Genomic DNA, 18,898 nt, shown 5'->3' with positions numbered 1-18,898 from the left:
TTGATAAGGGATATCCACTGCTCCTTACCAGCTGAGACTATTTGGTTTAATGAATTGCAAATGTCCATCGGTCTCTGATTCATTTCCTAATTTGGCATATGCAGATTAATAGTATATTAATGAGCTACTTCGCTCAGATGCCATCTTCTGGTGTTCACAGACTTCCTTAAATATGAAAGATCAGGTCTGCTCTAGACAGATCCCACTGAATGTGAGGCACATAAGGAAGATGATTAAAGTACAAACCACTGGTCTAGATGAAAAAGGACTCTCAGATGGCTGTTGCAATGTTGCCAACAGGAAACTTAACCTTTATGCCAAATGGCAGACAGTGTAAGTTAGACCAGAAAGCTTAAGCTTAAGTAGCCATATCTGTGTAATGTATGGGAGGAGGGGAGGAATTTTGCTGCTAAGGCAGCGAAGAAGGAGGTAATTACAATAATCAAAATGAAAGACAAAGAGCTCTTGAATGTAGCTGTCGGGATAGAAAGAAAGGACAAAAGTTGGTTGATTGCTGGGTTGCCAGATGATGAGAGTGAAGTTGTCATATTTGTGAATGTTTTGCCTGGATATAATATATATGGGGTATATTGCTTGTTATTCTGATGGGTGTATGTACTGCAGTTTCTGTACAGTCACTGTCAGGCTTTGTGTGCATTGAAATTGTATGTTATGAAAAGAGTCACTTGAGATCTATTATAGAGACGCGCAGGTACGTGCTTGCTCTGATTTTGGCAGAGACTGCTTTGTTTTGCACTCAGAAAAACGCGATTCAGATTAGTGTCTTTCTTCAGATTTTGTTAGATTTTTCAGCATGTTTTATCATCGAAAAAAAAAACAAATACATTTTCAGGAAGCATCCAGGCTTCTGGGTGAAAGAAGCCTTCTCCAGGATAAATTGACAGATGAGTCTCTTGTTGCCTGATACTGAACAGTACGATAGTCCTCTCCATTACATGTATGGGAAGAGCTCTTTTTGAGATTTATATTAGAAATTCTTGCCTTCGCTGCATGCGACACTAATTGTAGAACTTGGTTGGCTGTGTAGCTTTGAACGTTATGTTGGCAAAAACGGAGTCGCAGTTGATTTGGGCAGGAATGAGATCAGAAAAGAAACTTACTTGCAGTTTTGTTGTTTTTTTTTTTTTTTCTTTTAAGCTTCATTTGTTTTCCCTTTGGTGTTGCCATCACTTATTTTTCAGACAGTTTTTTGTTTTTTTTTTTCAGATGCAGTCTGTGTTTTCAAGTTTAAATCTTTGCTGTTAAATTTCTCTTGAAAAATATGAAACCGCTGCTGCTACTCATGTTCAGCTTCTCTTGAAAACTTTTAGGATGGCAATTCTAGACCTTTCCACGTGGTTGCACCCTCATTCTGTGTGCTGATATTTCTTCATATTTCTTCATATTTAATTATCTGAATTTAGGCTTTTCTCTCAAGAAAATGTCTGCTTGCTTTCTATGATCATTTGTAGATATTACCATAAGTGAGCATTTGCTGAACTTTGTCTACAATTTTTATCTATAGTAGCTTTGTATAGAATAGTCCTCTCTATAATTGTTTCTACCTTAGAAGAATTCAGACCATCTCTAAACTACGTGATGTTTGTTTTTCCTTTTCTTTCTTTAGAAAACTTAATCCATAAACTGATCCACAGGTTTTCTGCAGAGAATTTAAATCTATTCCAAATATGTGCCCAATCTGTTTGCCAGGAAATATCTTAGCTGTGTGCCTCATGTTGAAGGCATGCATAGAAGAAAAATAGCTTTATTAGCTTTATACAAAGAACATGAACTGTAGGTAAGAGAACCTGGCCACTGAGGGAATGCAGAATAAGCCTCTGTGTTAATTCATGTGTAAAGCTAACTGCAGTAACAACCACATTGGAGGAAGTGCGGATGGTTAGGCTTTACAAAATTCAACGTCGGGCTGACAGGTTGACTGGAAGGCCTGGAGGGCTGCAGGCATATCTCATGTCACAAATATAGCTGCAAGAAAACGAGAGAGAGAGTGGAATATTCGTAAGTAACAACTAATTGCAGCAAAGAAGTAGTTCCACAAAATGCAGTGTTAGTTTTTCCAGCTGGGAAGGACAGGAGGAGGAGAAGAGAGGCGGGGGTGAATGGGGCACATCAGATGGATGTTTTAAACGTGTGTATTTTAGGAAATCCCTGATTACATGACTGGTCACTTTAAGTATGGCAAATTTCATTCTCTTCGCATCAAGCTGGGAAAAAGGAGAGGTTTTATCATCCATGCTACAAACTGCAGGGCTCTTTTTAGTTTTATAACTACAAGGCAGCTATTTCAAAAGCCCAAAGATCAGTCAGCTCAAGAAAAAGACAAATATTTGAGTAAGTACCTTTTGTTTAACTGAAGCATTTTGTTGGAAGAAGAAGAGAAAGAATGCTGTTTTTTTTCAGTGCATTACAACTCCAACAGCATCTTCATTTTTGTTCCAGAAGTCTACGGAACAAATGAAGAAAGTGCCAACCATTGTCCTGTCTGTCTCATACAAAGGAGTCAAATTTATTGATGCAACAAATAAGGTATGTGCAATCACTGAATATCAGCTTTTTCTTCCTCTCAGACAGGAATACTTATGAGGTTGGCTCTGTTAGAGCACCGGGCCATAGAGGGGACAGATTTGCACTGTATGCTTCCTTTCTTTTTTCTCGTCTCTCCGCGATTGATGTAATCTTATTGTCACTCTCCAAAAGCTCTGTCTGGAGGTTGAGTGAAGCACCTTTAATGGCTCAGTTGGAGAACATTGTGTCCAGCCTTCTGATACTAAGAAGCAAACTCATGACAACAGACATTTGGCAAAGGGCCTCCGCAAAATTCTTTACCATATTCTTCCCAGTGCAGTTCCTTAAACATGCAGAAAATATGTATATTTTTTCTTCAATATAGTTTTTGGTAAAAAATAAAAATATGAAGATGTATCAATAACCAAAGGTTTTATCCAGGGCCAGCCATTATAAGAAACATGAGCCTTGGAAGTGCTTTCCAAATGTCACTGCCTCTCCAACAGCTATTTTCCCATCTGACTCCCTGAACTGCTGCAGCTTCATAACAGTTGTTATTCCATATTGTGTTCATCTTCCTGTGTGGTGTGGCAAGGCCTCTGTGCTTTGAGTCTTACATTTCAAAGTAGATCCAGCTTTTTTTTCTTTTTTTTTAAATTTATTTATAAGATAGAAATTGAGCGACTGGAGAACTCAGTGATGGATAGAACAATGTGTTATTGCTTAACCAAAGTAAAATGTAAAATCCTTGTAAATAGGAGTAAAACAATGCATGGATTTCTCTTCTCTCGTCTAAGACAGTAAGAAAGTGCAGACCACACTGATGCTTGCATGTGAATATAATTTTTTTTTTTCTGTTATGTGACTAAAATGCACCAAGCAATATGAAAACTCAGACAACTCGGCTACCCCATCAAGTTAATAACATGTGTAACTGCTTTGTGTTGCTGTGCATTCAGACCACACCATACATCTAACCCAGTATCCTTCAAACTTGATGAAACAGGCAGTTTTTAAAGTGGAAGGTTTTAAGTGAAGGAATGAAAGCAGATTTGTGATCTTCTGCTATAGTAGCACTGCCAGGGCTAGAAGATGGCACAAAATAAAAACAAAGCTGAAATACATATTATGTCAAGTCTAAAGTGTTTGCCAGAGCAGAGAGGCCAGGGATTCCTGTCAGCTCTTTTTTCTTCCATTAAGTCAGAATGGAGCTTCTGCAGCCTTCATTTCCTTTATGTTCTCTGATGTGCCGGACATAAATCAGGACATTGTAATGCTATTAGTTCCAACTTGGATAAAGCCGTTTTCAGCTCTAAAATCTCCTCTATAGTGTAAGGGACGTAACTTCAACGTCTTTAGGTTTAAAAAAAAGTAGATCAAGAGGAACAAAAGGAGCCTCCAGTACCTCTTTGCACAGTGCATCTATTCTTACGTAAGAAGGAAACTTGAAAGAATTTGGGCAAATAGTGTTAGGTGTCTCTAGACCAATCCCACTGGAACTTATGCTTAGTAGTGTAACAGTTGTAGTTGATCGAGATAAATAACACCACAGTCCTGTGTGTTTTCTCAAAGTGGTAGAATGCTTTCTCTTCCATTCAAAATCTGCACTGCCTTTCCCTTCTGTAAAAACCAGGTAATAGCCTGCAGCCCTCCCAGGAGTATTGTTATCAGCTTTGTCCACAGTGTGCTGTACTCAATTCCTTCGAGACCCAAAACAGATTAGCACCAAGGTGAGACTTTATTCCGACTTGTACGGCTTCTGTGCAAGATTATAGTTGGCAGAGCTGGGCACCACTTTGCAATAAATGCATACTTTTAAATGACAAAAATAGCCGGCATTTATGTGCTTGAAAACTCAGCTTTCATTGCTGCTCATCCTTTTACTTTATGCCACCAAGCTAAGAATTTGTATCCTGAGTTAAAGCAGGCAAAGCTTCAGGTAACAAAGAAGCTCTGACCTCATTCCACTAAAGCTATTTCAGTGGCACCTTGAAGTTTGGCATGACACCACTTCGTCATGACACCATTTCCTTGCAAGTGAAGCCAGAAAGAAATTGCTGCATAGACAAAGCAGGCTTTGAGAAATTTCTCATGGATCACAGCTAACCCTAACTGCTGGATAATTTCTGCAAGGAGAGGAATTGTCTAACACAAAGTAGGCAAGTAAAGAGAAGGCTGCTAATCAAAGCTTGGTATCTCAATGGTATTGTCTTGGCAGAAGCAGAACTGACTTTCACCTTCCCTGCTTTTTCTGAAGCTCTGGAGATTGCTTTTGACAAACTGAGAGATAATTTTTAGAACAACAATTTTACATTCTCAGTAAAGAGAAGAGCATACCAAGCACAGCAAACTGATTCATAACCTTATAATTTCTAGTGACTAAGACTACTGGTCTGCTGGAGTTCTGACCCTAGGAAACAGCAAATGCATGCATTGAAAACGTCTAATTTTGAAAGGAGGTCAGAGAGGATAATCCTGTAGAAGTTAGAGGAAAACCTATTTCACTACTAATTTCTGTCCGTGAGATTTATTTCAGACACACTTTATTTTATTCAAAACAAAGTTAAAATGAGTATGTTTCCAAACTTCACTTGGTTTAAAATTAAACGCTAAAATAAGCTCTAAAACACAAAGCCCTATGCCAATCTCAAGTGACCTAGGAAAAGTTGCAGCATAGCAGATCTCTTTTCACACAGCATATAACTTCAGGTGGTTAGTTAGTGGTTCATGATTTGGCATAAAAATGATTTAAAAACCTTCCAAGGTTTAATTCTGTTTGCTTTTTAAACTACAGCATGGATGAGAGTATATTACAGCTCTATCTGTGGATATCTAAATGCCTGGTTTTGTTAGAATTGTCATTCTCCCCAAAATCTTTCCTGAGGGTAAAAGTTACCAATTTGAGAACAAAGGAAATAAAATGCTTAAAATAACATAAAAAGCCAATAGTCATTAAGCAGAGATTATACGTGTCATTATAAATTGGCATATATTGAAACATAAGTACTGTTTCTGTAACTTTTATGAATAATGCATTAAGCAGAAATAATCCAGTATGTTGCAACAGTGTAAGATTAAGAGGATTATATCATGTCTTCAGTAACAGTCTCCTTATCGTGTTTTCTTCTATAATTTGGAATTTGGGATACTTTTTATTAAGATTTTTTTTTCCCCAAGTTGTTATTTCTTTAATTACATATATTAATATGTCTTTTAGAAAACTTGACACCTACATACAAGGGGGAGAGCTGATACTTAGCAAATGAAAGAGGATACGGCAAAGAATCCTAAGTGACTTAGTTGCATATGTTTCCCATTCTTCAAAAAAAAAAAAAAAAAAAGAGGGGGAGGAGAGGAGGTGGGAAGGAAAAGACAGCGATGAGGGAAAAACAGAGATGCTCAGAGGTTGTTTTAACTTGAACAGATGCCACTAAGGCAACAGCAAAGCGTAGAGCTGTGAGGGACTGTGGCACTACGGATGTCATGTGTTCTTAGTGCAGTGGAGATGTCATACTGCAGCAGGCTTGTTCTTTTTCTTTGTTGTTTTTATTTTTTTATGGAAAAGCCATTGCTACAGTCAGGAGGGACACAATTCAGAAGATCATACAAAGTAACCTCCGAGGAGATTTCTGTTCAATGAGTCATTCTTCTGTTAAATAAGTCATTTGAAATGTGTGCATTGCTGATGCAAGGCCTAATCATAAGCCATTGTGTAGTATCTTCTCTAGTTTCATGGTCCCTTTGGCCTGAGCACAGTAGTTACATATCAGTAACTTATGTAATGACAATTCATAATTTTCTTCAAAGTCATGAACAGCTTTTTTTTTGTTTATTTATTTCATCAGAGAAATGTACTCCACGTCTATCTCAATAGTATGCTATAGCTGTTACATTGGCTGTTGCAGGTAGTGTTGCTCAGTGCATGAACAGTTTAATATCTCTTTATCTCTTACAGAATGCTGTTGTGACCAAGTGGAGAAATGTTGCCAGACCTGTTTGTAGTTACTTTTTTACTAAGAAGAACCCTTTTAAGAGCTCAGGATTTAAATTAATTATAAATGATGATGGATGTTTTGGTTTGTTTTTTTTGAAAGAGTATAGCTGAATTTTGTCAAACACCATGTGCAAAAAACTGGATATTGGGCCTGTTGGGTTTCACCAGCTCCAGTCCATCAGCAGCCTGAAGCAGTGGGATATAGTGACCTTTAGGCAGAAAACAGCAGCATACACATACACAGGATGCCTGTGTAGTGCTTTGAAATTGTATTTACAGCTGTATGCCAGGAAAGATGTATCACAGGATACTGCATAAACTGTACAAAACCCAAATAGAATCACAGGGAATACTCCAGAGTGCAATTGTCTCCTACTGTCTTATTGGCAATTTTAGATATTGCAGGAGAGGGTCAAAATTGCAATGAATTGTGTAAGAAACTCACATGTGATATTTTAAATCCCTTTTATTAAGAAACTGAAATACCTGAACACAAAAGATGAACATAAGTGTGTATCTATAAACATGCCTTTTGCAGCTCTTTAACATGGAATTCCGAAATTGATTGAAAATATTTTTTTTCAACAGAATATTATTGCTGAACATGAAATCCGTAACATTTCCTGTGCTGCACAAGACCCTGAAGACCTTTCTACATTTGCGTACATCACTAAAGACTTGAAGACCAATCACCACTACTGCCATGTATTTACTGCATTTGATGTGGTCAGTTAATAGAGATATTTATTTAAGTAGTGCTTTGTAATAGCTACAGTTCTTTTATTCTGTTTTTAAAGAAGGCATATGGTGATTAATAGGAGACATGTTAATTTACCAAATGAATCCACTAATTGAATACAAGATAGTGAAGGAACAGTTTTGGAGAAAAACAAATATTCTACTTGATATTATCTCATTTCCCATCTGAAACAATTCACTTGTGTCATCACAGCTGCTAAACTGAAACTTTAGTGAGTAGCACAAGAGGAACTTAAAAATTATTCAAGAAAAAAATATTTTAATATAGTATCATGTGTATGAATTTTTGAAACACGTTTACAAGTGAGTCTTGACAAGTGACATCTAGTCTAAGCTGTAGTCTTCCAAGAAGTTCATAAAAAGCACTTCTGGCCACCTACTCTGAAATCACAGCACATAGCAGATAAATCAGAACTGGACCAACGTGCATTATATACAGTGTTCAGTCCTGCTGAGAGGTAGGCTCAAGAGCTACCTCAAATTAAGTTTGTCTTTTGGACTGTGTTCTGGTGCCTGCAAAGTTGAGGAAAGACTAGTTTGGTGACGTCCAGCTGTTTGGCTGCTACACTCATGAGTCTGTCCCAAACCAACCAACAAGAAGTGAGAGTGTTGGAGTCTTCCTGTGGAGGCCTTTGGGCTCATCCCACATTCATGAAATTGATATGGATTGTTTTTTTGGACAGATCAGCGGGCAGTTTCTTTGGGTTTCTTAGCTGCTCCATGGGCCTTTGTGTTTCACGTTTTAGCTGGATCAGTCCTGATAACTCAAACATTTTTTTTTCTAAGTATTTCTTAAGCCTATTGGTGTTTTACTGGAGAACTGAAAATTCTCTGTGAATGTATAGAGAACGTATGAAAATTTTTGTTCTTACTCTAAACAGAGAACTGAAACATTTATAGCTCTGAAGAAGAAGAGACCACACAGACAGCTAACTACATATCTCAAGAGGTCCTTGCAATATTTGGCTGCCATACTGGATCTCACAGATTTGAAACATCTGTGATAACAGAGCTGTACAGAGCACTGTGCTTTTTATGTTCATGTGGAAAAGGGCACCCCTGTAACCATCATCAGACTATAGTAATAGTCTAGATGGTCCCTCTGTTGTCTTCATTTCTCTGTCATTGCAGTGGGAATTTTAGCTTAACAAATGATGAAGGTAAGGGAAAAATTATATTATCAGCACCTTTTCCTTTTTGTTGCAAACAGATTGCATTTACTTTGAAGTAAGTCTCAAGACTCATTTCAAAGGAAGTTCTTACAGTTCTTCTAATTTGGTGGACTGAATTCTTCCCACACTTATGCTTCTCAAATAATGATGCAAAGCCTACTGGTGTCTCAAAAAATTATGAACATGTATCAATTAATCAGTCTTATTGTTTCCAGCTAAATTTGGTGAATAAATAGTAGCTCTAAGTTTTAGGACTAAGAAGGCTTAACATCCAAAATGTCTGTGGAATACTCACCTAGTGCCATTTCAGCTAAGCACAAGAGAAATTTAAAATTCTGTGCAATTGTTATTGAAATTAAAAATTACTCAAGAAAAAGAAGATTTTAATAATGTCTGTGAATTCTCAAAAGGTGCTTACATAAATATAAATAAATTAAATTTGAAAAGACAGAGATGTCTGAACAGAGGCATTTTATTTGTGACTGAGAAACTAGTCAGCACAGCAGAGAAACTAAATAATAGCTTGAAGGAAAGTAGGTTAAAAGGAATATTAACCTTTATGTTCAGTACTTTTGTTGTTTAACTTCTCTACTGACATTTTAGTGCCCATGTGGAATAGAAAAAGATTTTAAATGGTATTAAAAATAGGCAAACTGTTGTCAACGAAATGTTACATTATATTAGTGATAAGTGAATCAACTGAGAGTAAACTGAGTGACATTTTTATTTCTACCAATCCATTTAAATACTTCTTAACAGTTTCAAAGTAATGCATTTTCGTTTATAGGCCTAATGTTCAAGCACAAACACACAGCCAGGTTTATCAGATACAATTCATCTTCTCCCTACTCAGCAAGGAAAGCATAGTGATCCAGCAGCAATTCTAACATTTTGCTCACTTCCTATACTTTAGGAGGATGTTTAATACCCCATCCACTATAAATGACTAATTTAAGAAACCTTATTGTCTGTATTATTTTTCATATGCTACGTAATCCTCGGTAGGGTATTACCTACTCAAAAACTCTTTTTTTTTTTTTTCTTTGTGCTGTTTTATTTCTCAGAATCTGATATTACTGATGGAAGAACAATCTCCATGAAAAAAAAAAAAATTCTAGATATTTGCAACATAAGCATAAAGTAAATTCAGTTTAAGTCTAGCACTTACAGAGGAGCCTGGTCTTCCAGTTTGCTAATAGAAACAATCCTCTTCATTTTTCAAGGGATAGAAGTCCAGTCATAATAAGAAAAATAAAGTTCAAAATGGTAAAATCCACATTAAAGTGTAGAAAAGAAGCATCTTAAATCTTATATAATATGGTAATATAATCACAGAATCACAGAATTGTAGGGGTTGGAAGGGACCTCCAGAGATTATTGAGTCCAACCCCCTTTTAAAGCAGGCCCCTGACAGCAGGCAATAATGTATATATATTGTATACATACATACATATATATACATATGTATAATATATGCACTGAGATGAAAATTAGGTCCCTTCGTTCAGGAAACTGGAAAAGGTTTTTTTTTGTTTTGCAAATAGGAAAGTATTTCAGTCAAACAGCATGTCAATACAGGTATCACTGATAATTAGTATTTAGAGGTGACTCAACTTCTCTACTCAGAGTTATGATGTTGTAATGAAAATTGGGAGTGACATCAGATGCTTAAGATATTTTGAAGAGGACAAGGTTTGGGAGTAGAAAATTTATTGATTAATATTTGAAACTTACTTTGCACATCCACTTGCATAAAGCAGACCCAAAACCACCTTTCCCTTTGGAAAGATAAACCATGATAATAGTTCCTACACCAAAGTCCTTTCACGTATGGGAGACGTCCAAATTAATTTTAGTCAGACATTCCTTCATTGTCCAACACACTGATGAAAAGAAGGCAACTAACATAAACTGGCACAGCAGCTGCTCTAGTTCATGCCTAGGATAGACAGGGGTTCTGTGTAACCCAAAACTTCCCTTCTCTGTAGTCTTCTGTCCTTCATTGTGCAGACTTAATCTGGATAAGCATTGGAAACTGCAAGTATACATATTCAGCAGCGATATAAAATACACGGCTTCAGGCCTCAAAGTTCTTTTTATTGCCTTCTTCCAGTGGATTTAGGGACTGAATTTTTTTTTTTTGAAGTTGTTCTCTGTTCTTATGAGCGTCCAGATACAATCAGTATGGTATCTGCATGCCTTAAGAACTGAAAACTTTTTTTCTTTGCAGTACCCTAAGACAGCCCAAACTGTACTCTCTCAGGGCATATTGGGCAAAATTTGGAAAGCCATTTTAATTTATCCTCACAACCTTCTTGAGATGGAGCACTCAGGCACCAGGAGCTTTCAGCTCATGAGCAAATGAGTCTCCCCTGTTGGGCTGGTCTGCATGGATGACTTTTGCAACAGCCTCAAAGCCACATTTGGAAGGCCTGTTTCAATGGCCATGTTGCATACAAAATATCTCTCTGTGCCACATTAGAAGAGAAGGATGAATTCAGAATAGTGTGCTACTGACCATCACTTTAAATCCAGGATGAAAAAGGTTCAAGAATTTGAATTGCAGGAGTGTCTATTCATGAAATGGTCTGCATGCAGACCACAGCTGTTACAAGCAAATGCCAGCCATGTGCATCTCTTCGTACCACCCTTGGCAAGTTGAGCCTTCTTCCCCTTGATTGAACAAAGACTGATGTGTTAGGGTGCAGACAAATGCATGTCCTTTCTAGCTTTCCCAAGATGTAAATGTTTTCTGGTTTAGAAAGTAAAGCATATGAATAATCAACAATGTAAATGTATGTGTATGACAGTTCTTGACCTCAAAGAACCCCAGTTATTAATAAGTAACCTGCTCTTCTTGTCAGATTTCGATAGTAGGAATCCTTAACATCTGGCCTTGAAGACTCTGTGACGATTAAGAATTGGGCAAATGATTTCATCTCAGGGGATGGAAATTTTGAACAGGGTTGGAATTTTTCAGATTTTTCAATTTAAGATTCTGTATACTGTGTTCTGTTTGATTTTGCTAGCTGAGATTTTAAGTTCAGCACCTTGCAGAGGTGTCCTAATTGACATTCTACACAGAAAATGTGGTGGGTAGCTCTCACCAATTATCTGTGAGATGCCAAAGGACACGTCAGTAAATTCAGTCTAAAGATCAGATTTAACTGTAATCTTAAAAGGAAAAAAAGCAGAAACCCACCAAATCTTCTTATATCCAAAATGCTTTTCTAAAAAAGCAAAACGTTAGCTTCTCAAAAAAAAAAAAAAAAAAAAAAAAAAAAAGTTATAATAATCCTTTGCAAGTGACATTTTAAGCTTTTGTAGATCAAAAGACAGAAATTAACAATCTTGCTCTCATTCTCAAAATAGTCCTGAAGCCTCCATATAGCTTTATAGAAGCATGAAAACACAGTGAAGAAACAACATCTGCTGCAGCTTGTGCAGTAAAGAAAATAAGTCCAACAGTAACAAAACAATTAGCCATTGTAATTGGTTGGCTGAATTAAAGCAGTTGAAGAATACCGACTCAGACTTGAACTAAGGAGCTGAATTAACACGTTATGTTGCAAACAAGGCAATTGACCTCAGTTTTTCATATCACAAAAATTGTTGCTTAAAGGCATTAGCTTACTCACCTTCCTTCTCTGTCAAGATGCACATGGAACATGATCGTAGCAGAACTCAGAATCCCAGTGGTCCTAAAAACTTTACCTCCTTTCCAAGGAGCTTGTTGGGGTGCTGTAAGGGTCAATGTCTCCCATAATGACCACGGGGTCTACAACCTTGTTCTAAACATTTCTTGAAGATCTCTTGTACATCTCTTGTTTGCTTCATTTTATGTCACGTGTAAAAAAAGAAATCTCATTTCATCAGAAGGCTTTCCATTATGGTTTTTGTGGTTTTTATCTTCCTCCTCTATCTCCAGAGAATTCCTGCTCTTTTCTCTCCAGTAACAGCCCATCCAAGAATATGTAAAAACTCTGACTTTCATATTCCTCTCCCTGTACAGATGAGAAATTCCTCAAACCGAATTTATTTAGCCTTGGTGGGTTTTTTTCTAAGTATGATTCAGCAGATGCTGTGTTGGTTTTGTTTCTTTTTTTTTTTTTCCCTAATTTTAAAAGGGACAAATTTAGAGCCCTCCAAGGCCTCCAAGTGAAGTGTACACATCACTTCTTCAAGGTTCTATTACAGTACACAATGTATGACATTTATGCACAATGGTTCAGTTTATGTTTAGAACACTGAACAAAGCAGTAAATGTTCTGTTATATTTTAAGTATTTCATATATATATTAACCATTGAAACAGTTGGATTTTCACATGCTTCAGAAGGGGCTATTTTTTAACTTTACACTCTACTCAAGAAAACAAATCATAATCATTTTTCACAAGATCCAGGCCCCAAACTAGATAGCCTATGCATGGCAAACTCTCTGCTTTTCTCCACTCTATTCTCAGGATTTTACATGCTGTCTCCCAAGGACCTTTTCACATACTTCTTTGGATTGTGCACTCTCTCACTCCCATAGTATTACTGTCCACTTTTACTCCAAGCCCTCATTACATGCTGACAATGATTCCTTTATCAATAATAGTATCCAGTGTAGATAATCCCATGATGATACAGTACACTATCTTACTGTCTTGACAGCAGATTAAGATGTCTTTAGAATAATATCCTTGTCCTGCTAATATGTGCAGTCCATTTCAAATAATATTATTCTGTGCATTTTTAACAATTATACTCAGCTGGTCTTAATTCCATAACTAGTGTTCTGCTAAAAGGCAGAGTGCTTTATAATGGTCTTTTTAGCCTTTCATTTCTGACTTCATTGGCAAACTGTATTCTCAATCTTTCTCAGTCCAGACCGGTTCCCTTAAATTAAAAGTGAGACAATTTGGAGACTGCTGCCACCAGATCACACAGAGGTTCTTATTTGGGAAGCTCTGAAACTTTGGCAAGCTTGTTGCTGTTAATACAGTCATCACAGCTGAGAGGATACCCCAGTGGAGGATTATAATTGTTTTCTCTCTGACCCAACAGAGACCAGGGTTGGCACCTTTATAAGAAGCTCTTACAATGAGCTAAATAGGCTGAACTTAGCCTACATGTTCTTAGTATTAAGCTGTGAAAACAAAGGGCTGAAACTTCTTAATGACTGCAGTGGAACTGTAGTAGAAGGCATGAAATAAAATGCTTACCCCTTTAGCTGTATTTAACCACTGAAGGGCAGATATTGTGTCTGTGTGTTTTGCACTGCTTTCTGCCTTATTACAAACTCAACAGTTAGCCTCGACTAGCTAAAAATGCACCTCATTTAAAATTAATACATTTGAAATAATATTAAAAGCCTGGGGGATTTTTAAGGGCTCACCTAGTTTCAAAGTAATGCAGAATTGCATCCAGCTAGGGAGCATCAGGAAGGAGAGAGTAACTCCTGAATTACATCTAAGATGCATGACTTATGGTAAGGAGACCGCAGGACATGAGAAGGAAAGCCTGCAGGCTGGCGTTTGCTCTGCAGGGGTCCAAAATGTTATTGGAAAGCTTGTAGGAGCCTAGAATTAAATACGCCAAAACAAACCCACAAGCCTGAAAAAATTGCCATAGGCTTTCACTTGCAATTTGGATTATGGTCAAATTTGAAAGTCATAGCTGCTTTTAGCTGATGTAAAACCTTACTGGAAAAAAACATTTGTACTGATCCCCCAGTTCCTCATTCATGCTTTATTAAACCTTTCAACAGGTTTTCTTCCACATATTCTCTAAGAATTTAAAGTATTCTTGGTATAGCTGATCTTGTTCTTAAGAACCTGACCTCTTTGGTAATACATGCTAACTCCCCAGGCTTATGCTGACATTCCAGTTTAAGCTCAAACAGTTTTACTTCTAGAAAACAAAACTGCAGGGTTGCCTCTGCCTTTGAAACACACATCACAAGCGTAGCACTTACCTTAACGCATACGTGGGTGCACTGCATCTGCATCTGCACCTTTGACACGTGTGTCTTGTCCTTTGGGGAGTGTCACAGCAGATCTGGAGCACTCTCCTTTTCCCGTGCTCCCTGGTGATGGCACTGCAGGCATAAGTCGGGCTGCCTGCCTTGGAGGCAGAGGAGAGGCCAGCAGAGGAGGTCTGAAATGGAGCGAGGTGGAATGTCAGGTATGTGCAGTAGTGCCCATTGGCTAGGATGTAGGAAGTGAGAAGAGCTGGGTCAGGAATGAATACACTTGTTCTAAGAGGTGACACCCACTCACACAACCCTTTTCTCATGTCTAGTGAGACAGTGTTTTCAAAGATTTGAAAAGCAGCTGTTTTCACTACAGTAGATTACATTTAGATTGTCCTTAATTAATTAGAAATCAATTGACTGATGTAAATATTGCAGAGACTTAGGAAGTTATTACCAGTGTGTTTTTAATTACTTTCATTACAAATGCATTCTGCAGACAGTACTAACACTTCTTTCATCTAACAGCAACTCTGCCTAATCCCAATTTTAAATGTTTTTGTTTTGTTCCAGAATTTAGCTTATGAAATCATTCTCACACTAGGACAAGCATTTGAGGTGGCCTATCAGCTTGCACTACAAGCACGAAAAGGGGGCCATTCTTCAACCCTCCCTGAGAGCTTTGAAAATAAACCCTCCAAACCTATTCCAAAACCACGTGTTAGTATTCGGAAGTCAGTGGTAAGTAGAATGGAGTGGTGCATGCAAAAAAAACCAACAACATTCAGCTACACAGTAAGCTGTGTCACCTCTACCCAACACAACTCTACTAGGTTGTGTTACTGTATCACAGGCAGCCATTTGGAACTACCATTCATTTGTGTTTCCTCAATTTAAGAAGTCACTTGACTGGTGCAAAGGATCACAGCCAGTGCATACATTCAAAGTTGTTCGGTTCCATGGAGTTTCCTGAGCTTGTGTCAAGAAATTAATCTGGCATCAAACTTATGTCACTGCGTGTGCATACCAATAGTGCACAAATTTTGTTTGATTTAGGTACAAAATTTAGGCCAAATGATTACCCCTAATCAAATTACAAATCGGTATCAATTTACAATGATATTCTTGTCACAACAAGCAACTTCTTTTCTTACCTTATTTATTTATTTATTTGTGATGCTCAGCAGAACTAGACTTCAGAACCTGTTTCAGAACTGTGTTTCAATACACCTTCCTAGCATCTTTGGAATCTCACATTCCTAAGAACCCTAGGTAATCAGAGCCTCCCTATTACTTCTATTTAAGGTGCCATCTTAGAGGGCACAGCTGACAGAGAAGCACTCTTTTATGGTATAACTTTCCAAAAATTATGAAACTTATTTTAAATCAAGCGAGAATACAGACATGGTGTGATTTGATTGTATGCTGTATCATATTCCCTGGATATAAAGGGAGAACCATCCTCTGTGATAGATAATTCTGGGATGAATGGAAGGGATATATACACATGAAAGCGTGCTTTTAACCATACAGTTTTGAGTACATCGCCACAGATTCTTCATCCATAGACTTGTAAGAAAGAACATTTTCTGATGCCATCATCTGTCTCAGTATTAAAAGGACTCCGCAGCGTCAAGTCTTGCTTTAAACATAGCATAACAGGCTTTGATGCTCCATAGCTTGGGGATAGACACAGCTCTGATCTGAACAGTAAAAAGAGGGCAACCGTCGGTAGGTAGATGGGAATGTAGACCCTTGCACTGACACGCTTAAGGCATTAGAAGAGGACTTTGTTGATAAAGGGTTTGCTGTGTGTTCTATTTTTTTGAAAGAAATATCATCAGCTAGAAATGCTGTGCGCAGAGATGGTAACCCGTCTGTATGTTTGCATTTGTTTTAAAGCAGATAGATCCATCTGAACAAAAGACTCTTGCGAATCTACCATGGATTGTTGAACCCGGACAAGAAGCCAAAAGAGGCATTAATACCAAGTATGAAACTACCATTTTCTGATACAAAACTGTCCCCCTATTCCTTGTTGTGCCTTGCACTCCAAGCAGTCACAGCACAGCCTTTCCTTTATGGCAACGTTTCAACCCAGCAGAGAGGAAGACTGCACTGTATGCGTGGCCTTGTAACTAACAAAAAAGGCTGATAGTCATTTCTGGTGATGTTCTTCTTCCTGCAGCACTGACAGAAGAATGACACTATACGAAGACTTTTAAAATTACAGTCCACAAGAGGAGTGAGAAACCTTATTTTTCACGCAGTTCTCCCTTGTGACTCTGCCACAGTGCTTTCTTTGATTTCTTATTTTAGAATTCTACTTTTTAAAAAACAAAAGGTCTCTAAACTAACACTAATGCTGCCTACGAGTAGGATATTTGATTGGTTTTTTATTTAAATCTTGGCAGTTTTTAATTGAAATATAAACCAGAATTAATAAATAGAGTATTTGTGAAACCACTGAATTCATTAATATTTGCTGTGTTGAATAAAGAACTCATTAAAGTGACGAGAAATTAGGTACCCTGATTTCTGTGTGCGCTGGTTTTATATGTAATCCTTGGTGTCCTTTGAACCTCTGCAGAAACAGGAGCCTCTTGAACTGTAACAAAGGATCAGAGTTTTATGAGTGGTTAGAAGAAAGGTATTAATAACGCACAGAAAACATTTATTAGATATTTTTATGGAAGAGAAGTACTATAGGAAAACATGAGAGTATTTATGGAAAGGAAGCCAGATTAATTATGACAAATGTTGTTTATTTTAAGGTTAATTAAACCATTGCTATTGCAGCATTATGAAAATTGTAGAAGTTGTAGCATCAGTGCACTGGATGTTCCATGTCACCAGTCTGAAATGGAAGTGGAATGGTCGTTCTACCATTCTACTCCACTTACACACACTTTATGCAGTTTGACATTGCTATAGCCATGAATTCTACTCGTATTTTTTAAAATAATCTCAGTGGTTCTAAAAAAAAAAAAAAAAAAAAGTCAAAACTCTGGATTTTGCTATCAAGATTTCTGCCACAGAAAGCTTGTTTAGAAGAATGTTGATAAAATTCTACCGCGAAACATTTTCTAAATAAAAATAGCGAGAAAAAGAAAAAAATTCCAAAGTAATAAAATTGTTTTCATGGAACAAACGAGTTAAGCATTTGCTTAATATTTGATTAAATAATATTTACTTACATTTTCTTTAAAGTGTTTTAATTTTTTTAATGTCTGTGGAGTATTTGTATAATACCATGATGTATATTTATGTAGAACTGAAATTATAACAGTACAAATATCACTATAGGAGAAAAATGGCATTTTAACGTATATTGTTCTATCAAGTCAAATTGTGAATCATTTTGAAGTTCATTATAGAGATATTGATAAATTGTGTGGTTGTCTTAACGTTTTTTTAATTATTATTTCATATCCAGCTGAGGTTTTCAGTTTAACTCATCAGTTGGTGAATTCCAAAATTGGAAATGGAACTTGGTTTAAACCTGATAATTGTATATGGTTCAGTTAAACATAATCATAGCGCTGAGTGATGACATAATTTTAATACGGTATTCAATTTACTTGAACAAAATAGTTCCTTGTACATATTTTGCCTCTTCACTGTTGATATGTACGTAGTCAACTGACAGTCAAAAACTAACACAAAAATATGGTACCAAAAGGAAAACTGTATAGGAGAACAGTAAATAGTAGCCTCACTGCAACAAAACTTATGTAAATATGCTTGGGCTTCCAGTTATAAATTTTGTAATTTTGTCATTTATTTATATCCTATAAAAGCACACAAAATAAAATGAAGTTGTACAGTCCCCGTGCTTTGTGCGTCACTTCATCATTGCCGAAGGAAACAGAAAGGGCTTGGTCCCAGCCATTGAACAGCCCTCCATTTCCTCAATTTCAATGAGCTCGGAGCTTATCCCACACAAACACAGGCATTGCTGTGGGGACAGTTTTGTTTTAGAATACAGATTTTGTTTACAGATGGTAAATACTTTAAAGGCCTTAATTAAATGGCTCTTCGGTGCACTACTGAACTGCTGACTTTCTGTATTTAATCGCATGCTCTAAAGAACTGCACAGGGAGTTGTGCTAAAACAGGCTCGCTTCAGCCTCCAGAAGTACAAAAGTGGCCAGTTTTCAGGCTATAAACTGGGGAGCTGCTAATGCAGCTGAGTGACCCCAAAAATTTAAGGATGAGGCAAGAGGTGTAGCACAACTCCAGTCAGACAAATTGAAGCAATAGGACGGACTGGCAACTTGCAGGAGAAATTTGATCCAGTTTAATCAAAGAGATGGCAAAGAGGTCAGGTGGCAACAGTGAGCAGCTGGAATTGATTGGGAGCAAGGATAAGGGGCAAAAGTGACTGAGGGAAGCTAGAAAGACTGATGGAAGATGAAGGACTGATAGTGCAGGGGATGAGTGTGAAGAGGAAAGTTTGGGAATGCAGCAAGTCAGTGCACAGCTGGAGT

At 37.3% G+C, this 18,898-nt stretch overlaps 1 protein-coding gene across 9 annotated transcripts in view; it reads left to right on the top strand.

Moving 5' to 3' along the window:
- The window catches only part of ANKS1B (ankyrin repeat and sterile alpha motif domain containing 1B), a 409,696-nt gene extending 391,462 nt beyond the window's left edge, over positions 1-18,234 (top strand). For all 9 annotated transcript variants that reach the window (XM_090140258.1, XM_090140254.1, XM_090140265.1 and 6 more), the window contains 4 exons: positions 2,461-2,547; positions 7,109-7,246; positions 14,982-15,149; positions 16,311-18,234. In XM_090140258.1, coding sequence (XP_089996384.1) covers positions 2,461-2,547; positions 7,109-7,246; positions 14,982-15,149; positions 16,311-16,421 — 504 coding nt within the window. In that variant the 3' untranslated portion in view covers positions 16,422-18,234. The remainder of the gene's footprint in view (positions 1-2,460; positions 2,548-7,108; positions 7,247-14,981; positions 15,150-16,310) is intronic.
- The last annotated feature ends 664 nt before the right edge of the window (positions 18,235-18,898 follow it).

This window comes from Phasianus colchicus, chromosome 1, assembly GCF_987193195.1.
Source record: "Phasianus colchicus chromosome 1, bPhaCol1.hap1.1, whole genome shotgun sequence".
NCBI lineage: Eukaryota > Metazoa > Chordata > Aves > Galliformes > Phasianidae > Phasianus > Phasianus colchicus.
This window is presented reverse-complemented; position numbering and strand designations above follow the sequence as displayed.